We start from the raw sequence: 23,710 nt of genomic DNA, 5'->3' as shown, positions 1-23,710 counted from the left end.
GTATATATATATATATGGCTATAATTTGACAAGACAATATTTGTGCCTTGTTTTTTAACTGCTTTATTAAGGGAAACAATTGATTAAATATTTTGAATTTCCTAACTTTTTTTATCAAGGCAAAATTGTTTTCTCCCCCAAATTTGGATGACAAATTTAATTTCTTGAAAATGTCTATGTTTTCTTGGGTCTTAATGAACAGATATTGTATAAAGAATTTTTGATAGCCACTGGAATGCTCTTTTTTCATTTCTTGAATTATGTGAAACAGTATTTTAAAATCTGATGCTTGAAATGAGATTTTTTTCCTTGTTGTACATGCAAACCTTTTTGAAGATTATGACCTCTATAGTTATTAGTACAAACACATTTTATAAACCAAATAAAATACATTGTTCCATAAGAAAAGCAGACTCATTTGGAAAACTTACAGTACCTGAATCTTCTTTTATCATCTGAAGTCATCTTTCAGTCGTCTCTCAGATTTTCAGTCACATGTAGTCAGATAACTCACCTTTGAGTCATTGCCTGGCATTCTCATAGGTATGATGCAACTGGACTTTGTCATCACAAACATCAAGGATGTTTGTTATTAATGTGAATCTAATGTAGGGTTCCCTATACCACAGAGAGAGATGTGTATCTTAGGCACTAATTCAAGGAGTTGGGTTTTTATTGACAGGTTGCAAAATATTGCTTTGTTTTTCCCAGATATATTCTCCCCATCCTCTGCTTATAACTGAGTCTTTCAATATGTCATTCATGAACTACCTTAATTAACTACCTTATTAACTGAAGAATGCTTTCCAAGGTGTGTGAAAGTCAAATGTAACTAAAAAGTTGAGGAGGATTTTCTCCCTAAAGTTAGCTGAGTCAGGGAAGGAAGAAGAGGAGAGGAAACCATATCTTTAGGTTGTGAAGGATTCTGTAAGGATGACATTTTATCTGTGAGGATTAATTTCTAGTACCAAAATATCCAACTGCAAGAAGAACACATTTTTCTAGGTCATTAAGATTCTCTTGAATGTGAAAAAGGGTTTCAGTTAATTTAAAAATGCATGTTTTTCACAATGAAAACCTTCACATAATTTTCTCTAAAAGTATGTTCCATTGTACTAAACTAACTAAATGTGAAATATAGGAATAGTGAAAAACATTCTCTGAAAAAGACAAGACTGCCTATTTATGACAAATAAATAAATGCACATTATGATAAATGTATTTGTGCATTATAAAGATATCTAGAAGTAAATTTTGTAATTTATAGGCATCTCTACAAATAATCTATCTGATCAATCATTTCCAGAATTTCTTTGAAGTACACACATTGTATGTGTGTGTGAATTCACAGTCACATATTTGAAAACAAATATTACTATTCTAAATAAATTGAAGATGATAATTTTGATATGTATTTTTTTCATAAAATACTTCTTACTATTATCAAGGAATTGGATTTGAAATAGAAATATATATATATTTATAAATATATATAAATATATATATTTATTGTCTGTGGATTCACTGATTTAATACTCACTTTTGGGAAGTCAACAAATGGGCAGTATTATTATTCTTATCTCATTGGCTAATACTATAAATGGAACAAGTGAGCAATTAAGTCAACATTCAAATTTTGACATAACTGATTTTTTAACATCTGAAAAAGGGAATCAAGTAATGCATTGTCTTAAAAGGGAATCAAGTACATTGGCCTATGGCTCTTGAATGTTTTACAACACTGACATAAAGGGGGGAAATGTAAGAATATAGTAGATTGTTCAAGTGATCTAGTACCTTTCCTTTTCTTTGAAAACAAATCAAAACAAAAACCTTTCAGGATCTTTAGTAACCCTATACAAATATTTGAGATTTTTTAGAAAGCACAGAAAGCTTTGAAAACTCATAAATGTGAATGGAGATCTAGCAGTATGATCCACAAAGAAAGATAATAGGGATCATCTGGGGGATGGCTTTTGGGAGGTTTCATTGTTCTTATTAACACTCAGAAGGAATGCATTTTGATGGGGGGAATGGGAAAGGAAGATACTACTACTAGTGTAACTCTTAGGAAGTCCCCAATTTTTGCCTATATTATCATGTTTGAATATTAATGATGTGCTGGTAACAAGATAAAAAAAATTCAGTTTATAAATAATACAAAATTAGGTTTTTGAAGCAGATTAAAAAGAGATCCATGAAAGCATAAGGGACTGTGTGTGCACTTTTCACATTGCAGGTGTTAGTCTTAATTTAGCATCTTCAGTCACAATGGGACTGAAAAGTGGGGACAAGAAAAAACATCCATTCAAATATATAAAAATCTTGAATTGCCTTTAAAGGTAGCAGCCAGAAAGTCCAGAGCTGGAAGGCAAAAAGCTGTTTTATTCTTTCTTGTCCAAAAAAAAAAAACACTAACAATTAATTAGCATTTGTTTAGCTCTAGTATTTGAGCTTCCTAGGGATACAACCCCCATATCACAGTCACATTCTAGATTCCAGTGGAATATGCTACTTTCTTTAAGAGGACAAAAAGATTTTTGTTTGGTATCAGTTTCATCTTTAGTTTAAAAAAAAAAGAAGTTACTGTTAGGCAAAAAATATTCTAAGTAGGGAGGGCTTGCCTCCATCAAAAATTAAGAGTATGCTTCAGTGCAGAGAGAAAGAAATGGCTCTATGGGCAAAATTCAAGTATGAGTGACCAGTTTTTTTAATTGTAAAGTAGGTGCAACATTTTAAAAAATGTTACAGCACTGCATGACCTGTAATGCTCACAATATTTACATTAACTGCTTACATGAAACCATAAAAACTCTAAAAGAGGAAAAAAAAACCTGTATGGGCTGAAACAAACTATTCCTAGCACCCACATCAATGCCATTATTAACCAATGAAATCAAGTGCACAAAAATACTTTACATAGTCTAATAATGTAAAGTACACATTGGTGAGAAAGTACAAACCTAATTAATTTAAAATGTCAAAAAAAAGGGCTGGTCAATACAAACTCAGTTTCAGGACAGAAAAACAACACTTTAAAAACAGAAAAACAAAAAAAATCCTCAATATAGACACTCACGCAGGCACACACACACCCACACATCCACACACATCCACACACATATGTGAATCTGTGAATAAAAACATCCGTGAAAGACAAAACAGCAGAAAAGCAGGTTGGTACGGAAAATGGACAACATTAACTTTAAACATAACAAACACATCAACTTGTAACAAAAAGTGTTAACTAAACTACACAAAGAATCACTTCACATGAGTTTGCATGAAGGACCACGGCAAGGCTTCCTGCCAGTACATAAAAGACAAAATGAACCTACCCCACAGAAGGAAGGGTTCCTGCCTCCAGGCCACTGTAGCTTAGTGTAGCTAATTGCATTCCATTAGGTTTGGGGAAGTGGGAAAGGGAGAGGGAAGGTAGGAGGGGACTTAGGGGGGAAAAAAATGAAGAGCTATCTATGTGAGACACTGAAAGTCAGCCCTGTGGTGGTGCTGTGTGCTGTGGCCCGAGGAGTCCAGGTTCAGAAATGACCTTGGGTCAGTGGAACTCTGTTGCATTACAGAAGTAAAGAATTTGGGCTCTGAGATAGATGTGGGAAGATAAGCAGGGAGGATCATGGATGCTCAGTGATCAAGGGTCTCCATGCTCACAGCAGCATGGGCATTCACACCTGAACATGTTACTTATCACTTGCTCTCCTAGCTAAAGTGAGAGCCTCATGTTAATCATGGTTCCTACAGGGATCAAGTGTTTTGGTGAGAAAAACATGGCGATTCCAAGAATGAAGGGAGAGTAGATCCTTAGGACCCTGATTCAATAGACCTTCAACCTGGGCCAGGCTGGAGGAGTGAAACCTATGTTCTGCTGCCTGGGAGATGGGGTTGTACCACCACCATAAAAAATGTGAAGACGGAAAATTATGTTGTGCTACATTTCTTATTAATTTTTTTTGTACTTTACAATGGCTCACAGTTTTAGGTTTGTATATCTGTAGTGTATTATTTCCTCTCTACATTTGTGTTTCACATTTTTTTACTTAATATAATATAAATAATTTGGTTAATAGATTTAACCTGCACATTTCAGCCACATTAATATATATAAGAATCTGTTAATGGTATAAATAATTCTTTAAATAAAATAAATCTGATATGTTACATAATACTGATAAAAAATTACCATTGCTAATAATTTTGTAAGCCACCTTAATGATTGCTTTAGTAATACTGTAGGATGGATATGAAAATCATTTTGATGACATATGTATGTTTTTATTACTATAAAAATCAAAATGTATTTTGTCTTTAGCTGATAATGATTTCAAAAATGGAGCCCTTGCCTCCACATATGTAAACAGGATGTTTTATCAGGTCAGATAATGTATGCTAATAAATGTAGTTTTTTGAGAGTCAATGGTGGTGTATCATATAAGTGATGCAGTTCAATAGGTGGCTATGAAATTTTAACTACAGAAATGGCTGAATAAAATAGTCCATCTAAGATTTTTTTATAAAACCTATTCTACTTTAAAACTTAGGTAAAAAAAATATGCAACAAATGGTTGCAGTTTTTGAATTCTTAATTTAGACCTGTGAGCCCACATCCCCTTAGGAATCTGCAAGGTTGCACTCTCCTACAGAGACCTGAAATGGAGTACAGTACTTCCAGGCAAGGTTCATTCCAAACAGACAATATAAATGAACACTCAGTGGTGTGAAGTGTATGTCATAATTAAGGTATTACATAATCATGCCTTTTCTTTGCTGTTAAATACAAAAACAGCATCTTTTACATTATCATATAAAAGCATTTAGGCTGTATTTTTATTTATCACTTTACACTGGTAGTCTCTGGTATGTGTACTCAATAGAAACCAAAGAATTTTGTACACTATTTTTTTTGTACAATAAAAGATAAAGTGTGCATCAGGTACGCTTGTACATGACAATATTGTACAGTATTTACAATTCAGATATCACCATGAAATTCTGTATTTTCTATATACACAATGAAAATTTCTCAGAAACATTTGGACTATTTCTTATAATCACAATTTTAGTATTATAGAAAAAAAGGTTTTCAGTAATCACTTGATGCCTTGTTATTGTCATCGTTCGAGGATTATGATTAGCTTATCCAGCACTCAGTATCCTTCCTGATCAGAAAAAATGGTACCATTGTTTCATATAGCACCCGGTAGTGGTGACAGCCGTAGGCCTCACCCTAGGTACTGATATAGTCACAGCTATACCAATACCTTTCGACAGATATATGTGCATGTTCCTTTTAATAAATACTGGACCATCAACAGAGACATTCAATGTTATCTGGAAATCTTCCTCCTCTTGGGTTTTGGAGGTTTCACTTGTCTATCTCCCTGCGGGATTTGGTGAACCTGAAAATGAGGAAACAAGAAAAACGTAAAATGGTATATACTACAAAGACTGCAAGATTTCTAAAAATGATCTACTGGACAGTAATATGGCCAGGTTAGGGTTTACAATCTGCATATACTACCCTGTCAGAAGATAAACTCTCATCTTCTACATCTAATGAGAACCCTATAGTTCAGTTCCTATTTTGCTGTCATCCCGATATGTGAACTTGGTCAAGTTAATTAACTTCTCTGGGTCTCATTTTCCTTATCTGTAAACTGAAGAGATGATTTCTAAGAACCTTTTCAATTCTTACCTTCTATGGAGCCATGACTTCCTTAAAGAAATGGTTGAACCTACAATCAAAGTACCCCATAATGAATCCCACAACAGTAGAGGATTAACAGAGTAAACACAATATGCCACTATTCCCCAAATGAATTTAGGACATCAAAAAGCATTCAGTTGTGGGCACATATTTTCACCTCTAAGGAGCATCAGACTAATGATTTTGTTTCAATGTGGAGAATGTATAAATTTAGAATGTGAAAATGTTTTATTTTTCATTGCTTCCTCTTACATACTGTAACTGCTGAGAAAGATCAAGGATTATTATGGAATAAACACACAGTATCCCAGGAAGAGGCTGTTGGTTAATTAGAATGATGAGGATGTAAAGCAGAATGCTACTACAATCTGTTGGTGGGACTGGGATTGTGTAGGCTGGAGAAGCAATCAATGGTCTACACATATTGGCATTGAAAATGTTGTTATACTTCATGCCAGACTGAGCATGGGTAGGGCATGAGCTGCTGCCAAAGTAGTGGCTGTAGGGTGTGTAAGGAAGGAGGCAGGAAATTGGGGGGGGTCAGAGTGTCATGAACTAGGTTGCTTCTGTCTAAGGCTCCTAGAGAGCTCGACTAAGGGCCCTTGAGAAGTGGCAGTGTGGGTGAATGGTGGGCCCAAGGGTCAGAGGCCACCCACCTCTATGCAGTAATAAAGTTAAAAAATTTACATGTATCACAAGACATATACAATTGAGGAGGCTTAGCCTCTTTGAAGGAACTAGGGATGTTTCACATGGAGAAAAGATTCAGGTAGTGACACAATCACCATTACAAAATACCTAAAGGGTTATCATATGGAAGGGGTGTAAGGTTTAAATTAATAGGATTTTAGACCTGGAAGGAGTCTGTGACACCATTTAGTCTAGTTCACTCATTTTTGGGGGGAGAAAAAAGAGACTCAGAGTGGGTAAAGTGATTTGCCACAATGACAAGAAATGACAAGGCCAGATTTCCAAGCCAGGTTTTTTGACTCTAATTCTGCTGTCCTTTTCATTGTCCCACTTTGTCTCTCTTAATATTGTCTAACAAGGATACAACTGATAGTAAAGAAATGAGAGGATGTTACAAGTGGGAAGACTTTGAGTCAAGCTAAGGGGGGACATGGAAAAGGAAATGGCAAATCACTTCTGTATCTTTGCCAAGAAAATCCATAACAGCAACAACCACCACCAATTTTTTAACAATTAGTGCTATCCAACAATGAAATGGACAAGCCTTATGAGGTCATTAAGTTCCCTGTCCCTGGAAAGACTTGAAGGGGACCTTAATTAATATTCTGCTGGCTTCACTGTAGAAAATTCTAGATGATTTTAGGGGAGATTTTAGGGGTAATGATGTTAGGAGAGATTCTCTTTGAACTTTGCTACCTGCTGACATCCTTTTGAATAGGAAATAAGTGTACTGGGCCTTACTATACTCTTGAACCCAAGTCTACATTTGTGGACCTGAGTGACAGGAAAACTGTCCAGGGATTATTTAAGTTCTATCTTTATCTCTAGCATGTAGCTCAGTGCTATCATATAAATGATTAATAAATGCTCACTGACCTGAACTGAAAATGTCAGCAAGACAAAAGTATTTGTACTGTTGACCAATAACCTTTTGTATAAAGAAAAGAATGAAAACATTTTGCCTTAATTGTCTGCTGGGTAAATCATCTGCATTCTTCTACAGTCAGGGTCTCACAGTAAAAAGGAAAGAGCCATGGATTGAGAGTCATAGTTTGAATGCCACTTCTGTCATTTACCAGCTATGATATTAGTCAATTAGTTTCTTTGAACCTCAGATTCCTAATCTATAAAATGAAGGGACTGACCTTGCTGGCCTCTGAGATCTCTTCCAGTTTTAAAACTATGATCCTAGGAAATCATGGCATAGCCTTGCTTCTTACTTTCATCCCCATTTTTTAATTTCAATTTTATTTCAATTTCAAATTCAATCAATTTTAATTGATCTCATATGGGCAGCTTGGGGGCACAGGAGACATAGTTCTGGGTCTGGAGTCTAGAAGACCTGAGTTTAAACATGAACCATGTAAGAATGGATTTGATGTCTCTCATGCTTAGGATCATATGAATGAATAAAAAAGCATTTGTTAAATGCTTATTATATACCAAGGACTGTACTATGTTCAGATTACATAGAGATCATCTAACGCAAGAGCCTAATATTATAAATAAGGAAGTTGAGGCCCACAGAGGTTAAGTGATTCATTTAGGATCACACAGATAATAAGCAGAGGAGCCAGGATTTGAAATCATGTTATTTACATTCTAAAAGGAAACTATAAAATGTGATAGAAAAAAGTACTTTCTGGGGATAAGTATACAGTTAATATTGATACATTTTTTTCAAATTAATTTTTTTTTAGGTTTTTGCAAGGCAAATGGGGTTAAATGTCTTGCCCAAGACCACACAGCTAGGTAATTATTAAGTGTCTGAGGCCACATTTGAACTCAGGTACTCCTGACTCCAGGGTCTGCGCTCTATCCACTGTGCCACCTAGCTGCCCTTCAAATTAATTTTTAATGCTTGCTGAAGCTAGTTACTTTTGCGCCCTCTAGTTTACTTAGGAAATTATATTTGATCATCTGACAGTAACATCATGGAGGAGTTAGTGAAAACATCCTTCTTTTCAAAAAAGCATAGTAGAATGTTAAAAATAAAGTCACTTACATTCCCAGATATTTTGTCCAGTTCACTCATGGCCTCATGAATAGCAGCTTCTAAATGGTTGTTTAGCTTTCCACTTCTAAAATTAAGAGAAAAAAATACCATAGAGATTTTATGCTCTCTGATTTTATCATTGTTCATTTTCAGACTATGATATCAAGATCGCCAACAACTGCATCAGGGAGAAAGCAGGGGTATTAACAATTGGAAGATTAGGTTTCGTTGTATTGTGATGGAGGCTTTTAACTCTGACAAGGAAATACTCAGCATCACACTATGCAAAATATAGCCATTTACACCAGACAGAATGAGGAAAGAAGGATGATCTTTATCCAGTTTCCTCCTTAGACTTTTTTCCTTCAATTTATACCTTTTGAGAAGACTGAACTGAATTCTTCTTCTTGCAGAGAGGATCTTGATTATGCAGGGACAGGGCCCGCCTTGTACCTCTCTGGAGAGGCTGACCTTAGTTCCATCCTGCTCAGCTCAATGATTCTTTCCTTCAACTTAATAAAGGGTAGACGAATTGAATTTCAGGTACTGGCCACTAGGGAGCTCCCTCTCCCTTACTGCAACCTTGCAGGCCGGGACTAAATGAACTAAATAAAATCTCCACTCATAGGCATACGCATAGCTTTGCTTCACTTTTAACTACTCACCTCAATAGGAGTCAGACCCTACTCCATACTCATTGAATACTGTCCCTACATTTTCCTTGGATACGGTGACTTCATTCTTTTAAAGATCAAAATTAGAATTCTAGGAAATTTATACATTTTTCATTTTTGAACTAGGTGAACCATAGGCATCTCAAATCAGCATGTGCAAAATAGAATTCATTTTCTGTTCCTTCAAATTCACCTGCTCTTGTCTTGCCAAGGACTCTGGCACCGTTCTTGTCTCTTAGGTTTGCAACCTTGGTGTCATGAATCATTAATGAAAGAGCATAGTGCTTCCTATTCAATGCCCCATTCTTAGCATTGGAGATATAGAGGGAAAAACAGAAACAGTCCCTGCTCTCAAGAAGCTCACATTCTAACAGGGCTGAAAATTCATATAGCAAAGGATGTTTCAGCTGTAAACCAGATGGGAAAATCCCAAATCCTTGGGACTAGCAACTTTCCTTTGCTCTTTCCTTGCCCTCGCCCCACATATCCCATAATTGCCAATTCTTGTTATCTCTCCTTCCAGAACAACCACTGTAATTCATTCTTAGTTCAGGCTTTATCTCCCTTATCTCTGGATTATGCAATAGCATTCTAATGGGCCTGTCTCTCTTTATTCCAAAGTACAGCTGTCAAAGCAATGGTGTGGTTCCCTATTATCTGCAGGATTTTCTATAAAGTACTCTGTTTGGTATCCAACTTTCTTCTTCAGGACATTGTTTCAAACTTCTTCCACATCAATCCCCTCTATTGTCTTCTATACCATTACACCCACACCTACTCACACACATACACACCTCTGTCTCTCTGTCAAATCTTGAATGCTTTTCCTGCTCACAATCATCTCTTTTAGAATCCTCAAAACTTAGTTCAAAGGCCACCTTCCCCAGGAGACTTTCCCTGCCCTCCTTGAGTGTCTTCCCATCTACTCTTACCTTGCATTTATTTGTTTAATTTCATATTCCTGTGTAATGTATGTGGATAGGATTTGGATTCCAGACACCAGACAGCTGCCATAGTTACAGAAAGTAGGGGCATACAACAGAAGTAATCAGATATCAATATGTAATGCTATAAGTCTACATCCTGATATCCCTTTATAGAATTTTTTGTTTGAATTGGAAGGTTAGGGAAAGCTAAGCCTGTCAAACCTGAAAGTAACAGCTCAAGATTGAGGTATCTGAAGCAAGGAGCAATTTTGTGGAATGTGATCTCTTTCCTGGGTGGGTGGGGGGATTATCTCTCCTACCCCATAGTGACCAAATTCAAGATAGGGAGTTAAGACAGATACTCTCAAGTGGGCATAGAAACAATATAGTAATATTCAAAGCAGAAAGCCCCTTTGTTGAGAGGGGGCTCTTTGGCAGAACAGAAGAGAGATGGTTATGGAAGTAAGAGAGAATGAACTCTGGAGGTTGAGTTCTGAACACAAGCAGCACTGCTATTTCTTTTCTTTTTTCTTTTTGATTTTTGCAAGGCAAATGGGGTTAAGTGGCTTGCCCAAGGCCACACAGCTAGGTAAATATTAAGTGTCTGAGGCCGGATTTGAACCCAAGTACTCCTGACTGCAGGGCCAGTGCTCTATCCACTTCGCCACCTAGCTGCCCAGCACTGGTATTTCTAAGAAAAAAAATCTACCTTTTTGGTCTGAACTTTTGGGAACCATTAGCCAGTTCTTGGAAATATCAGACCTTTCGGTGCAGTCAATGAAGCCATCTTCTATGTGCTGGGAACTGTGTGCAAGGAGGAGAAAAAGACAGTATATTCCCTCTCCTTCCACCCCTCTCCCCCTAAGGTATTTACAATCTGAGCAGGGAACAACCATGTGCAAATAAGCTATATACTGATAATCAACAGAAGGAAAATACCCACTTAAGAGTGTGTGTGTGTGTGTGTGTGTGTGTGTGTGTGTGTGTGTGTGTGTGTTGGGGGGGGGAATTTGGGAAAAGCTTCTGTTAAGTGAGATTTTAGTGGGGACTTGAAGGAAGCCAAGAAGTAGAGATGAAGAGAAGTAGAATTCTAGGAATGGGGGAAGAGCCAGCAGAGAGTTTAGTGTGAAGAATGCAAGGAAGTCAGTGGTCATGGAGCAAAGAGTAAGTGGGGGGTGACTAAGGAATAAGACAACTGGAAAGATGGGGAGAACAGGTTATGAAGGCTTCAAAATCCAAATAGAAGACCCTGGAGATGATAGATAGATAACTCCTGAAATTGAGTGTATGTCTTTATATAGCCAGGCTTAGACCTTTGAAGATCATGTTGAGCCATTTGAATGGAGGATAGATTGTTGAGGGAAAGAGAGAGACTTGAGGCTAGGGCAGTGGTCCGAGTGTGAAGTGATACGGGTCTACATGAGGGTGATGACAGTGTCAGGTAAAAAGGGGCTGTATACAAGAGATGCTAAGAAGGTAAAACCAACAGATCTTAGCAACATATTGAAAATGGGGAATGAGTGAGGAAGAGTTGAGGATGACACCTAAGTTGTGAGCTTGGAGGACTTGACAGTAATAGGGAAGATAGGAGGAAGGGCTTGTTTAGTGAGTTCAGCTTTGGACATATTGAGTTTAATATGTAAAACTGTCATCTGAAGATACAAGACTGGAGGTCAACAGAGAGGGTAGAGTTATTAGATTCAAAAATCATCAGCATGAAGATGAATATTCATGTGATATCATTATAAATGATAAATGAATCCATGGGAGCTGAAGGGATCACCTAATGAAATAATATAAGGGGGGGGAAACCAAGATGGAATAGGAGTGAATCCTATTAAGACACAACTTAGCAGTCATGACATCTGAATGAACATTCAGCAAAGGAGGCCAAGAAGGAGCAGTCAAATAGACTGAAGGAGAACTAGGACAGTGTAGTGTAATGAAAACATAGGGAGAACAGAGAATCAAGGAGGAGCTAAAAGCACGAGGTCATGGACTTTCATTTTATGGATTAAGTCCTAGACTTGTTCAAGATCATGAAGGCAAGCAGTAAATGCCAGGGCAACGCTGAAAAACCAGGGCTGCTGATTCCAAAGCCAGTTCTTTTCACTCTCCTACCATGCTGCAAAGGTAAACTGAGAAGTGAAAGGGGATAGGTAAGGGTGGCTCTGTGTAGCCCTGCTTTTTCTGTTAACTACCCACTTCAACTCTATCCTAAAAATGTCCAGTAGCTTTATCTGTGAAGAACTAGTTCTTTTCAGTTTGCTGACTTTGCTATTTTTCTTGTGGCAATTCATTAACCTAATTAATTAATCTACCAACAAGATTTATTAAGTATTTACTATGATGCATCTATTATATCTCTGAAACTGGTGATCAGGTTTATTTTTGAATACTTCTAGTGATGGGGAGATAACCACTTCATAAATAACTTATCCTATTGCTAACATTTTACATTTAAAATTCTTCCTTCTATGGAACTGAAATCTTCTCTGTCACTTCTAACTGTAGGTCAAATTCTGTCCTTTGAAACTATAAAGAATAAATTCATCTTCAATAAGTGAGCATTTTGACTAATCCATGGCAACAGCCATGTTCTTCCTCCTCCAGTCTTCTCCAAGCCAAATAACCTTAGTTCCCACAATACTTCTTTATACAAGATTTTTAATCACTTCAAATATCTTTGGATCCATCCTGTTTGTCAATGTTCCTTTTAAAAAGTGACAGCTAGAGGCAGCTAGGGGGCACAGTGAGCATCAGCCATGGAGTCAGGAGCATTTGAGTTCAAATCTGGTCTCAGTCACTTAATAATTACCTAGTTGTATGTCTTTGGGCAAGTCACTTAACCCCATTGCCTTGCAATAAAACAGAAAACCCCCAAAGTGACAGCTTTAATTTAACATTCTAAATTAATGTATCCTAAAAGGATTATATTAGCTTACACTATGCACTAATTATTCACTTATTCAACAAACATTTATTAAGCATATGACACATGCATTATACAGTGCTTAGCACTGAGAGGAGGTAAAAAATAAATGTAATATGGTACTTGCTTTCAGGAATTTTAAAATATACTAGACTACTGATTTTTTTGAATTTGTTGTCAAGCAAAACTCAAAGGTCCTTTTTATACAACTTAAGTCATATCTCTTCTAATCTTATACTTAACAAAGCACAAGATTTTATATTTATCACTTTAAAATTTCACTTTAAATCTTTTAGGATCTTGTCTCTGTCATTCAATACATTGTTTATTATCATCTCTGTGAAACCTGAAGATTTGATAAGTATGCCAGATATATCCACATCTCCATTACCCATAAAAGTACTGAACAGAATAAGAAGACAGAGTTCTGATGGTCAGCACTAGATGCCTCTCTAGATTGACAATGATCAATAATTGACAACTTGGGAATGATCATTCAAGACATTGGGGATCTCCCTAAATATATTTAATGCACATTAATGCCATCTTGTTGAGAGAGGCATTATAAGAGACTATAAAATGCCTTCAAAATTGAGATCATAGATTTAGAGTTAGAATGGACATTGGAGATCATTCCAGTTCAATTCTCTATCCTTACCTCCTTTTCTGGATAAGCTTTAAAGAGCTTATGCATCTTGCCCCAAATCATACAGGAAATAATTAGCAAAGTTAAGAATAAAGAACTGACCAAGTCAGCAGCTTGGTGAAGGAGACACAAAAATACTGAACAAAATAATATCTTAAAAATCAGACTGGGTCAAAATAGAAAAAGAGGTTCAAAAAAAGGCAACGAGGAAAAGAAAGCTTTAAAAATCAGAATTGGTCAAATGGAAAAGGAGATGTCTAAACTCACTGAAGAAAATTATTCTTTAAAATATAGAATAATGCAAAGGGAAATTGATGACTCTGAGAAATCAAGAAACAATCAAACAAAACCAAAAGAATGACAAACTAGAAGAAAATGTGAAATATCTTGTTGGAAAAACAACTTACCTGGAAAACATCCAGGAGAAAAAAATTTTTTAAAACTTATTGGACCACCTGAAAGCCATGATTAAAAAAAAAAGAGCCTAGACTTTTAAATTCAAGGAATTATCCAGGAAAATTATCCTAGAATCAGAGAGTGAAATAGAAATGGAAAGAATCCACCCATCACCTCCTGAAATAGATCCCAAAATGAAAACTGCCAGAAATACTATAGCCAGATTTCAGAGCACCTAAGTCAAGGAGAAAATATTACAAGCAGCCAGAAAGAACAGAGAATTGTACTTAGTTCTTTAACTCCCAAAGGCAAACATTTATTAAATGCCTACTTTGTGAAAGGCACTGTGTTAGGCTTCAGAGGTATAGGCAAAAATGAAAGTCTCTGCCCTCAAAGAGTTCATGCTCTGCTGGGGGCATGGGGGGTGGGGAAGAAGACAAAGATAAATATAATACAAAGTATAAGGCAGAAAAGTAGGCAAAGAAGAGATGCAAAGGGTTCTAAGAATATTTGAAAGAGAGACGGCTAGGTATGTGAAAGAATGCCCAATAGGAGGAAAAAACTGACTTCACTCTCCTGCTCCTCCTTCTCCAACTTTGTTTCCTATACATCAAACATCGTTCTCCTCAATTTTAAAGTTTTTTTTGGCAAAGGCAATGTTTTTCTTATTAAAATATACCTTATTTTTTAAAAAGACCTTATTAAATGATCTAACTTTGTATAGATAGTGATATGCCAGTTTAACAAATTATGAGGGATTTGTTTAATTTAATTTTTAGCAGTTGAATTTTTTCCCCCTGTTGAAAAATCACAGAATGTCATTGATGTTGACTTAAGGGGAACATTTGGCTAAAAGTACAACTGGACTTGGTTAAAGCAAAAATGTACTTTGGAATATAATCTCATGAACCACCCTGTTATTTGAAGCTGTTGATGACCAAATTTGTGAATGACACAAGTACCAAAGAATGAAAAGTGTATAGGAATTAAGTTAAAAGGTCAGGCTATTTGTGCCAAATGGTTGGCCTGGGCAACATATAATCCTTTCCAACTGTAATTCTATGGTTCTATGGAAGATCAAAGGAGACCATGGTGTCAGATACAAAGAGAATAGGAATAGATTGCTAACCAGATCTAAATCTCATACAAAAGTGTATTTTTTATACAATAAAACAATAGAGTATAAATCAAAATCTTTTATTTGAAGAAGGAAAAGGTTTATGTGTTTGGTTTTTCCACAGATGTTTTGCTGTTATTGGTCTGAGCAGCAGAAGGGAGCTGGGCTGGATTCTTGTTTCGGATGCTTCCTGGGCCTGTTGTCATGGGTGAGGAGCTCAACCTCTCTTAGCTTCCTGAAGTATAGGGATCAAAGGAGATAATGTGTGTAAAGTACATCATAAACTTGCAAGTCCCAGTTAGGACTGGCCAGCTAGCTTTTTGTTGCTTGACAGGCCCCCTCTGGCACCTCTTTGTGGTTCAGGGGGTGCCACTGGTTTCTAGGGAGTGATACAAGAACTTTGGGTAAAAGTTCTGTCATTCTGGAAAGATGTTAAATATGTTCCTGATAACAGACTATTTTTCCAAGGACCAGACATAAAGGCTTATCACTAGTAGGTTGGTCACCAGATGATTGAATCCTGTGTCATGATAATACATGAAGTAAGCAAAAATTTAAAAAAAGCCCTCAGTCTTATTTAGCTTCCTTATACTTTTATACTAATGAAAGCTTCCAAAAAAAGGAAGCAAAGAATGATGCTTAGAATTTTTAGACTGTCTTTAAACATAAAGTAAATTGTTGGTTCTCTGAATGTAAGACCCTTGTCCAATGTTCACTGCTTGGAGAAAAAGAATTGTATCAACTCCAATTATTTTTGTTATTAATGAAATCAGGAGAAAAAAAGGCTGCAGCTAAGTGGAAGAATGGCTCATGCTGGGCTTGCAGTAGGCTCAAAAGCAATAAGAACATAATGTCATGTAGGTAAGAGCCCTGGTAATATGGGGAAAACCATAAAACAGCCTTGCTCTAAGTCTGGTCTACACAACCATAATCTAAGGGAGGAAACTTTATAGAAAAAGGGATCATCATCATCATCTTCTCTATCCTGTTCCCCCACCCATCCCTCACCAACCCAAGTGCCCCCAGGTAAGCCAGAGGCAGGAGAATATCAGTGCCCCTCAGATCACCAAGCTGGTTACCAATCTCACCCTTGTTGTCATCATCTAGGGGATCAACCCTTGTGGAGAAGAACGGTCAAATATCTCTGCAGTTCTAGCTGGTTTCCTCAGAAGCTGTGGCTACTGAAGACATGGGAAACAAAGTCCTCACCATTAAGATCTTTGGGACTACCAAATGGATTGGCATCATTAAGAGCTATAATTTTATCAATGGAAATGATATCAAAGATGGTGTGATACTATCAGCACCTTAAGGACCTTTGAGGTTTTCCATCTGACTTGCAGATGAAATCCCCTCTCTGTGCTAACTCCCTCTTTTTAGAATGTGAGCTCCCTGACTGCAAGGACTTTTTCCCCCTATTTATATCCCCAGTCCTTGGCTAGGAGCTTTATAAAAACATGCACTTGAGAAATATTTTTTTTATTCATTTATTTCATTACAGTGTTCATAAAGAAAACCATGAAAATAATTTCCATTTATGCACCAACATTTGCTATTGAGCAAGATGAAATAGAAAAATTTTATGTTAAACTTGATATGCTCCTAGATGATTTCAATGCAAAGGTGAGTGTAAGGTAGAATGGAAAGAAAATGTTGGGAAATATGGCCCAGGAGTAAAAAACAAAGAAGGCAAAGGCCTGTATATTGTAAACTACTATAAGAGGGGAATGTTATGTATATGTATTTTACATAGACTTTGGTAAAACTTTTGAAAATTTATTTCATACTATTCTTGTGGAGAAGATGAAGAGATGTAGACCAGACAATGTAGTTAAATGGATTAAGGCCTCAAAGAATAGTTGGTAGTAGTTCAATGTCTGTGCTTGGTCTTTGCTATTTAACATTTTTATCAATGACTAGGATAAAGGCATAGGTGACATAACCTGGGAGGGCTGTCTTGAAGAGATAAGTAGTCTCCAAATACCTTATTAGACTGTAGCATAAAACAGATAAAATTCAATAGGGATAAATGTAGTCTTAAACTTGAGTAAAATTACTTTTACCCACAAAAGATGAAATATGATTAAACAGTAGTGGATTGCAAATTCAGTGAGTTGTCAGGGTGTTGTGGCAAGAAAAAAAAAGAAGCTAATAACCCTGTCTCCTTGTACCCTTGATTTTTTTCTTTCTGGGGGCTCTCTTGGTTCATTGGATCCTATTTTTCTTTCCTTCTGTTAGGTGTGGTCACTCCTCAAAGCTCTTTCTTAGGCCTGGCTTCCAGTCTCTTCCCTCTCACCCAGTTTCACATAGCTATGCAATTGATAAAACACCAAGATGACCATGTCACCTCCATATTAAAAAAAAAAACACCAATTAAGAATAAAGTACCAACTCCTCAGCCAGGTACAATCAGGCTACCTTTAATTAACATTATTCCTTTAAACAGTTAATCAAACTGTGCTGATAATCAAACTGCACAGGAGAATTCCATGCTTCTGCAACAGAGGAGATGACTCCCATATCTGAAACATTTTCTGTCCACACCCATGGATTAAAAAACTTTACTTTCCTTTGGAAAACATTTCAGGCATCTCTAATAGACCCAAGGCTTTTCCTAATTCTCCCTGTTATCACAACTCTCTACTTCTTGAAATTCTTTTAAATTCTTCTATTTATATATTTTCTTTACCTGTCTGTGAACCAAAATTTTTCAAATCAAATCAAATAAAAGCCAATGTTAGAATGTACAAGGAGGACATTTACTTTTAGAAACAACAAAAAAGAAAAAAAGAATCATGAAATAACAGATTCAAAATATGCTGGAATTTAAGAACATTTCCATTACAGTGTAATCAATGTTTCTAGCAATACTATTGTTTGTGGAAGTCTTTCTCCCTTCTATTAGGTAGTAACAGATAAAGAGACAACAATTCCAAACTTAAAAACAATATTGTATTTTTAAAAATTAAATAGCTAACCAAGGAAGAAAAATATGTGAGCTTAGAGAAAGGATTCATACTCTGAAAAATCAAGAGACTTAAAGATAAAGAAGGCTTTCCTGTCAAAGTAGCAGAGACTATTTTTATATTAACAGGTTATGCTATGGAAAGATACAGTAATTAGAGAATTTAGAATAAGAATTATGGGCATATGAAATAAATGATTAGTAAAAATTCAGCTCTGAAACTCAGAGGGCCTCCCTGGAGAGTGTCTTCTGCTATTTTCTATCCCCTGCTGACATTTAATAATAAACATTTTTACTAATGGACACTCTAAAAATTACTTGATTAACAATCATGTTTCTAATTATTAATAGAGATAATTGCCATCTTTCATTCTCACTGCATATTGCTGTCACAAATTCTTATCTCTCCTAATGAAGAAATCAGGTATAGATTTGTGAATTGTATTAGAAGCAAGAAGAGGGGAGAGAAATTACATACTACTTTATACCAAATGACTTTAGAATCTCAATGACTACTTCATACAGAACTAAACAAACAGAAGGGAAATTTGATTAGGAGGAACTCTGAGTTGTTGATTGGATTCATCAGTGAAAGTAGATACATCTAAGCAAATTTTATATTCTGAACTATCAGTTACTATTTTGCAGTTAAACCATGGTCTATTTCAATGTTTGTACCTGGTTTTTGCCAGTACTAGATTCAGACTACAAACAAAAGCAGTACAGCATAGTGGGAAAAACAATGAACTGGCAGTCATAATGATGGCAGAGTCAGAGATCATCAAAATCTACCTCTCATTTTACAGATGAGGAAACTGGGGCTTTGAGAGATAGATAGCATGATGAGACTCATTTAAGGTCATAAAGCTAGCTTAGAGCAGAGCTGGTCTATGGACCAAATTCCTCTGATACCAAAACCAGTGGCATTTCCACTCTACCATGTTGTTTCTTTCTCAAATGTCTCTGTAATGACCTTGGAAGCCTGGGATTCTAATGTAAATTCTTGCAACAACTGAGCTGTCTTTGGGCAAATTACTTCTCAGGGACTCAAATTTCTCATCTTAAAATTGAGGGATTAGACTAAATAACCTAAAAAGCTTTTTTAACCTTAAAAATGACTGACTAATTGGGGAATTAGTTATTTAACTCACTAACTACATTCTTAATGAAAAATTTGAAAGATAGACTTATTTACAAATTAAAAGATGACTACGTAACAGATCTTAAAGCTTTAGAAAATTAAAAAATAAAATAAACTTCTTATTTTAGTTTTTAATTAAAAAACTGAATTAACAAAAAAAGGATTTGTTTACTCTAAGAGATGAAAATATACATATCAGTTAATAATTAATGCATTATAATTTTGTGGGGTTAAATGTATAAAGTTTCAAAAATTTCTAATGGCTTTCTTTGATAAGGTTAAATGACATTTTGAGGAAACTACAACATGACAAATGCATTTGTTTTACATTTTAGTATTTTGGGGCATCTTTTAGCCTACACTCATGTATACTGAATAGACAATTTCATGAGAAAATTTCTCCTTTCTAGATATTGCCATTTATGTAATCTGTAAGAGGATGTGTATATGGGTAGAAATATGCATAAATATATATACATGTGCTGTATACACATACTTACATATATTTACACTGTGTGAATAAAAAAATTTCAGAGTTACCTACAAGTATTTATTTTATCCCTGTGTTATCAACTTTTTTAGGGACTATTTAATTTAGCACATTAGACTACCTATTTTATAGTGAAATATGAAAAACTTCATAAGGAGTTTTTAACATAAAATATTTGTTAAAGGAATATTCTATAATTAATAGCTCTTCACAAAACTGTATTATGAATGTTTTACAATTTTCTTTTTCATCTAATCATTATATTAATTTCTCTGGTTTTGTCATTTTTATCAGCTCTTAATAGAAAATGGCACTTAGAGTACAGCAGCTAACTAACCAAAATTAATTATTTTTCATGCCTTTATGAAGTCTATTTTGTAACCTACAAGTGGCATAAAAAACTCCCCCAACAAATACTTGAAATCTTTTAAAAATGTGCTATAATAATAAAAGATTGCCCTGGAGTTATCAATAGATCTATTTATGTTTTTAAAAGAATGTGTCTTAGTGAATTAAGCTCATAATTTCAAAAACATTCTCCTTAGGTAAAAGTTATGGAAGACCCCCATATCTCTCCACTCCTTAAAAACTTTTTACTATACCCTATCATTGTCAACTAGCTAGTCTGTATCTGTTTTTCTTTTCATGGTCAAACTAATTGAAAAAAACCATCTATACTAAACTTCCTTTCCTCTCACTTCTCTTCTAAACTCTTTGGAAGCTGATTACTAATCTCATTCAACTAAAACTGTCCTCTCTGAAGTTACCAGTGATTTTTGTAACTAGCTTTACTTTGAATATTCCTATTCAGCCACCCTGTGAAATGCCAGGAATAAGCTTCTAGAGAAAAGATGCTCTTGACTCTCCTATCATTTGGGTGGAACTCAGAATAGGCTGCATCTTTAAAAATTTCTGGATTGGGACACTCTTTTTCCTATGGTCTGGAAAAGGTAAAGGTCTGAGTTCATTCACAGCTTGGGCACCACAAATTGAACTGTTAAAAAGGAAAGGTAACCTTTCCCTATTATCTTTTATACTGAGAAGTAGAGTTGAATTTTTCTTTTCTTTTTGATATTGTTTGATCTTTTCAACTCTAGGTTTAAGGAGGTAGAATACCCATTAAACATGGAATCTAATCTTGGAGACAGAATGGGAAGCTCTGAGAAGCCAGGATGCCTAGGAGTCAAACCTAGGAGGGGTTCTGGATTTGGAATTTGAGATTCTAATTCTAATTCTCTTTTCCTACTCAGATGTTGGTGTGTGTGTGTGGGGGGGTACATTTGTATATTTGTTTTTATTATGCCTTCTTAGTAAATATTCCTTTGTAAAGACTAATTTGACTGTTAAGAGGTTAAATTGGAAGTAGGGTACATGGGCTCTCCTACAAATGGAGGAACATTATTGAATGATGTTGGAGACAATGGCAGAAAACCTAGACTCTTCAACTTTCTCAGTGGTATTGGAGAATCTTGGGGAAGAGATAAAATGTAACTCACTGAGCTTCCAGGCTTGGGGATAGCCACTATTACATCTTAATACTAGTTCTAATGGCTCTTCCTTAATCCTTATCCAACTTGACCTCACTGGCATTTGACATTGTTTATCAGTTTCTTACCCTGGGTCTCTTCTCTCTTGGTTCTTATGACAATGCTTCCTTCTAGTTCTTTTCCTACCTGTCTGGCTGCTTTTACTTAGTTTCCCTCACAGAGTTGCCATCCCAATTCATACCCTCACCACTTTTTCACTGGACTATTATAACAATCTCCTAATTGGTTTCCTTCTTCCAGTCTCTTCCTGCTCTAATGCAGCATCCATTTAACTGAGAAAGTGATTTTTCGGAAATGTAGTTCATCATTGGATCCCCCAACTCAAAGAACTTCAGAGCCTCTCAATTACCTAGAGGATCAACCATAAAGTTTTGTGTTTGGCATTTAAAGTTCTTCATAGTTTGGCCCCTTCTTAACCTCTTTACCACCACTACCACCACCAATTTACTCCTCTTCATGAGCTCAATTCAGCTACACTGACTTGTTGTTCATCCCATGTTAACTCATCTCTAGTCTCTGTGATGTTGTCCTGGATCTCCCCCATGTCTGGAATGCTCACCATTTTCTCTTCAGATTCTGAGTTTTTCTCTGGCTTTCCTCAAGAATAGTTCAAATTCCACCTTCGCCAGGGGCTCTTCCCAGTCTCCCCAGGTACAGGTTTTCCCCTTTTAGACTACCTTCCATTTGTCCTGTATGTATTTTGTAGGTACCTAGTAATTTACATGTTGTTGTCCTCTACTGAATCTAAGTTTTTTGAGGGCAAAGACTATTTTTTCTTCCTGGAATCTCTTGTGTTTAGTAGAATGGGCTTAATAAATGCTTACTGACAACCAGTCACCATCTTGAGGAACTAGATTCTAAGCTTTGAACTGGTTCATAAGGATTAAAGAACCTTCATCTCTTTGAAACTAATTAAAGATTAGAAGGTTTCCTAGTGCTTCATAGACTGGGGAAAATCCTAAGGTGGTGGTCTGCTTCTAGGTCTTCCCATTGCTAAGAATTTTACTTTTAGATACCTTCTTCAGAGTCTGCCCATATTAGGGGCAATGCAGTTTTTCCAATCTCTATAAAACCAGTTGTAAATTTTTCTATCATTGATGGTTGGTAGCTCTAGGAGAATTCCTTTAGAATATTATCAAATACTGACCAGTTCATAAGACCATAAATTTAGAGTCAGAAGGGTCATAATATCATAAATCTTGAGCTATAAGAAATCCCAGAGGCCAGTTGTTAAGACCAACATTCTAAATTTACATGTGAGGAAACAGGCACAGAGAGGTGAGGTGATCTTCCTAAAGTGATGCAGACAGTGACAGTCATACCATTGTATCACTATCAGAGCATCTATCTTTCTAAAGCTGTGGAGCAACTCAGAGACATCACCACTGGGCCCACCTAGAGTCTGACAACCCATAATTTTAGTCTGAGAACTTGAATATACCATGATTTAATCATGAATATATCATGGTTTAATCCATTTAAATTAGAAGAAGAGAAAATTTTTGACATGGCAAGGGCCATAAATAGAGGTGATACCTAATTAGAAAATAGAGGTGATTCCAGGCCTGAGGAGGGCAGATAGCCTTCAGGAAGGACACCATGAGCAGGGATGAGCAAAAGAAGGAAGGAGTGACAAGTTGGTGTGGTCCAAATGGTGTGGTACTTAAATAGACAGGGAGGAAGTAGCAGTGTAAGATCTAGATATAAGGTACTGAAAGGAGATTATCAGAAAAAGGTGATGACAGGGTGATGACAGTAGAAGTGGAGCATGGTGGTTTACATACAACATAAATTTCCAGACACTAGACTTCCACTTTGGAAAATCTGATGAACCTACTATATTAATATTTTAAAATCATGATAGTAAGATTGTATAATGTGGATGCTTCTGAAAAATTGATCTGTGTATGGAAGAATTACCCAGCCCTGGAGTCAGGAAGACCTGAGTTCAAATCCAGCCTCAGATATTTGACATTTACTAGAAGTGTGGCCTTAAGCAAGTCACTTAACCCTGATTATTCCACATCCAGGACTGTCTCCAGGCTTCCTGATCCATATCTGTCCACTGAACTCAGGTGACTCTGGAGGAGAAAATGAGGCTGGTGACTTAGCACAGGCCCCCTCACTCAAATGCAATTCACATATTTGTCATGGCATCACTTCACTGATATCATAGATTTTTTTGAGAATGAAGGACAAACATCATCATCATTATCATAGCTGAATGTGAATTCACTATTATTTTTAGGTTATATTAACAACTAATTTATAAACAACTTTAATTTATAAAACTGGTTCTGTAATAAATATCTTAATTAATAATAGGTAACATTTATAAGGCCCCATAAGGTCTGTACAGATATTTATATACATTATCTCATTTGATACCCCTGACACCCATGTAAAATAGGTTGTGATTGTCTTCATTTTACAGATGATGAAACTGAGGTGAGAGAGGCTAAGTGATT

General features: G+C 36.0%; 1 protein-coding gene across 11 annotated transcripts in view; it reads right to left on the bottom strand.

Annotated features, from left to right (window-relative positions):
• Positions 1–1,517: 1,517 nt before the first annotated feature.
• The window catches only part of MBD5 (methyl-CpG binding domain protein 5), a 390,335-nt gene continuing 368,142 nt past the window's right edge, over positions 1,518–23,710 (bottom strand). For all 11 annotated transcript variants that reach the window (XM_074215120.1, XM_074215116.1, XM_074215118.1 and 8 more), the window contains 2 exons: positions 8,418–8,493; positions 1,518–5,414 (listed from right to left, as the gene is read on the bottom strand). In XM_074215120.1, the coding sequence (XP_074071221.1) occupies positions 5,343–5,414; positions 8,418–8,493 (148 nt within the window). In that variant the 3' untranslated portion in view covers positions 1,518–5,342. The remainder of the gene's footprint in view (positions 5,415–8,417; positions 8,494–23,710) is intronic.

The sequence above is a fragment of the Macrotis lagotis genome, chromosome 1 (genome assembly GCF_037893015.1).
Source record: "Macrotis lagotis isolate mMagLag1 chromosome 1, bilby.v1.9.chrom.fasta, whole genome shotgun sequence".
Classification (NCBI taxonomy): Eukaryota; Metazoa; Chordata; class Mammalia; order Peramelemorphia; family Peramelidae; genus Macrotis; species Macrotis lagotis.
Note: the sequence above shows the minus strand (reverse complement) of the source record. Positions and strands in the feature narration are given on the sequence as shown.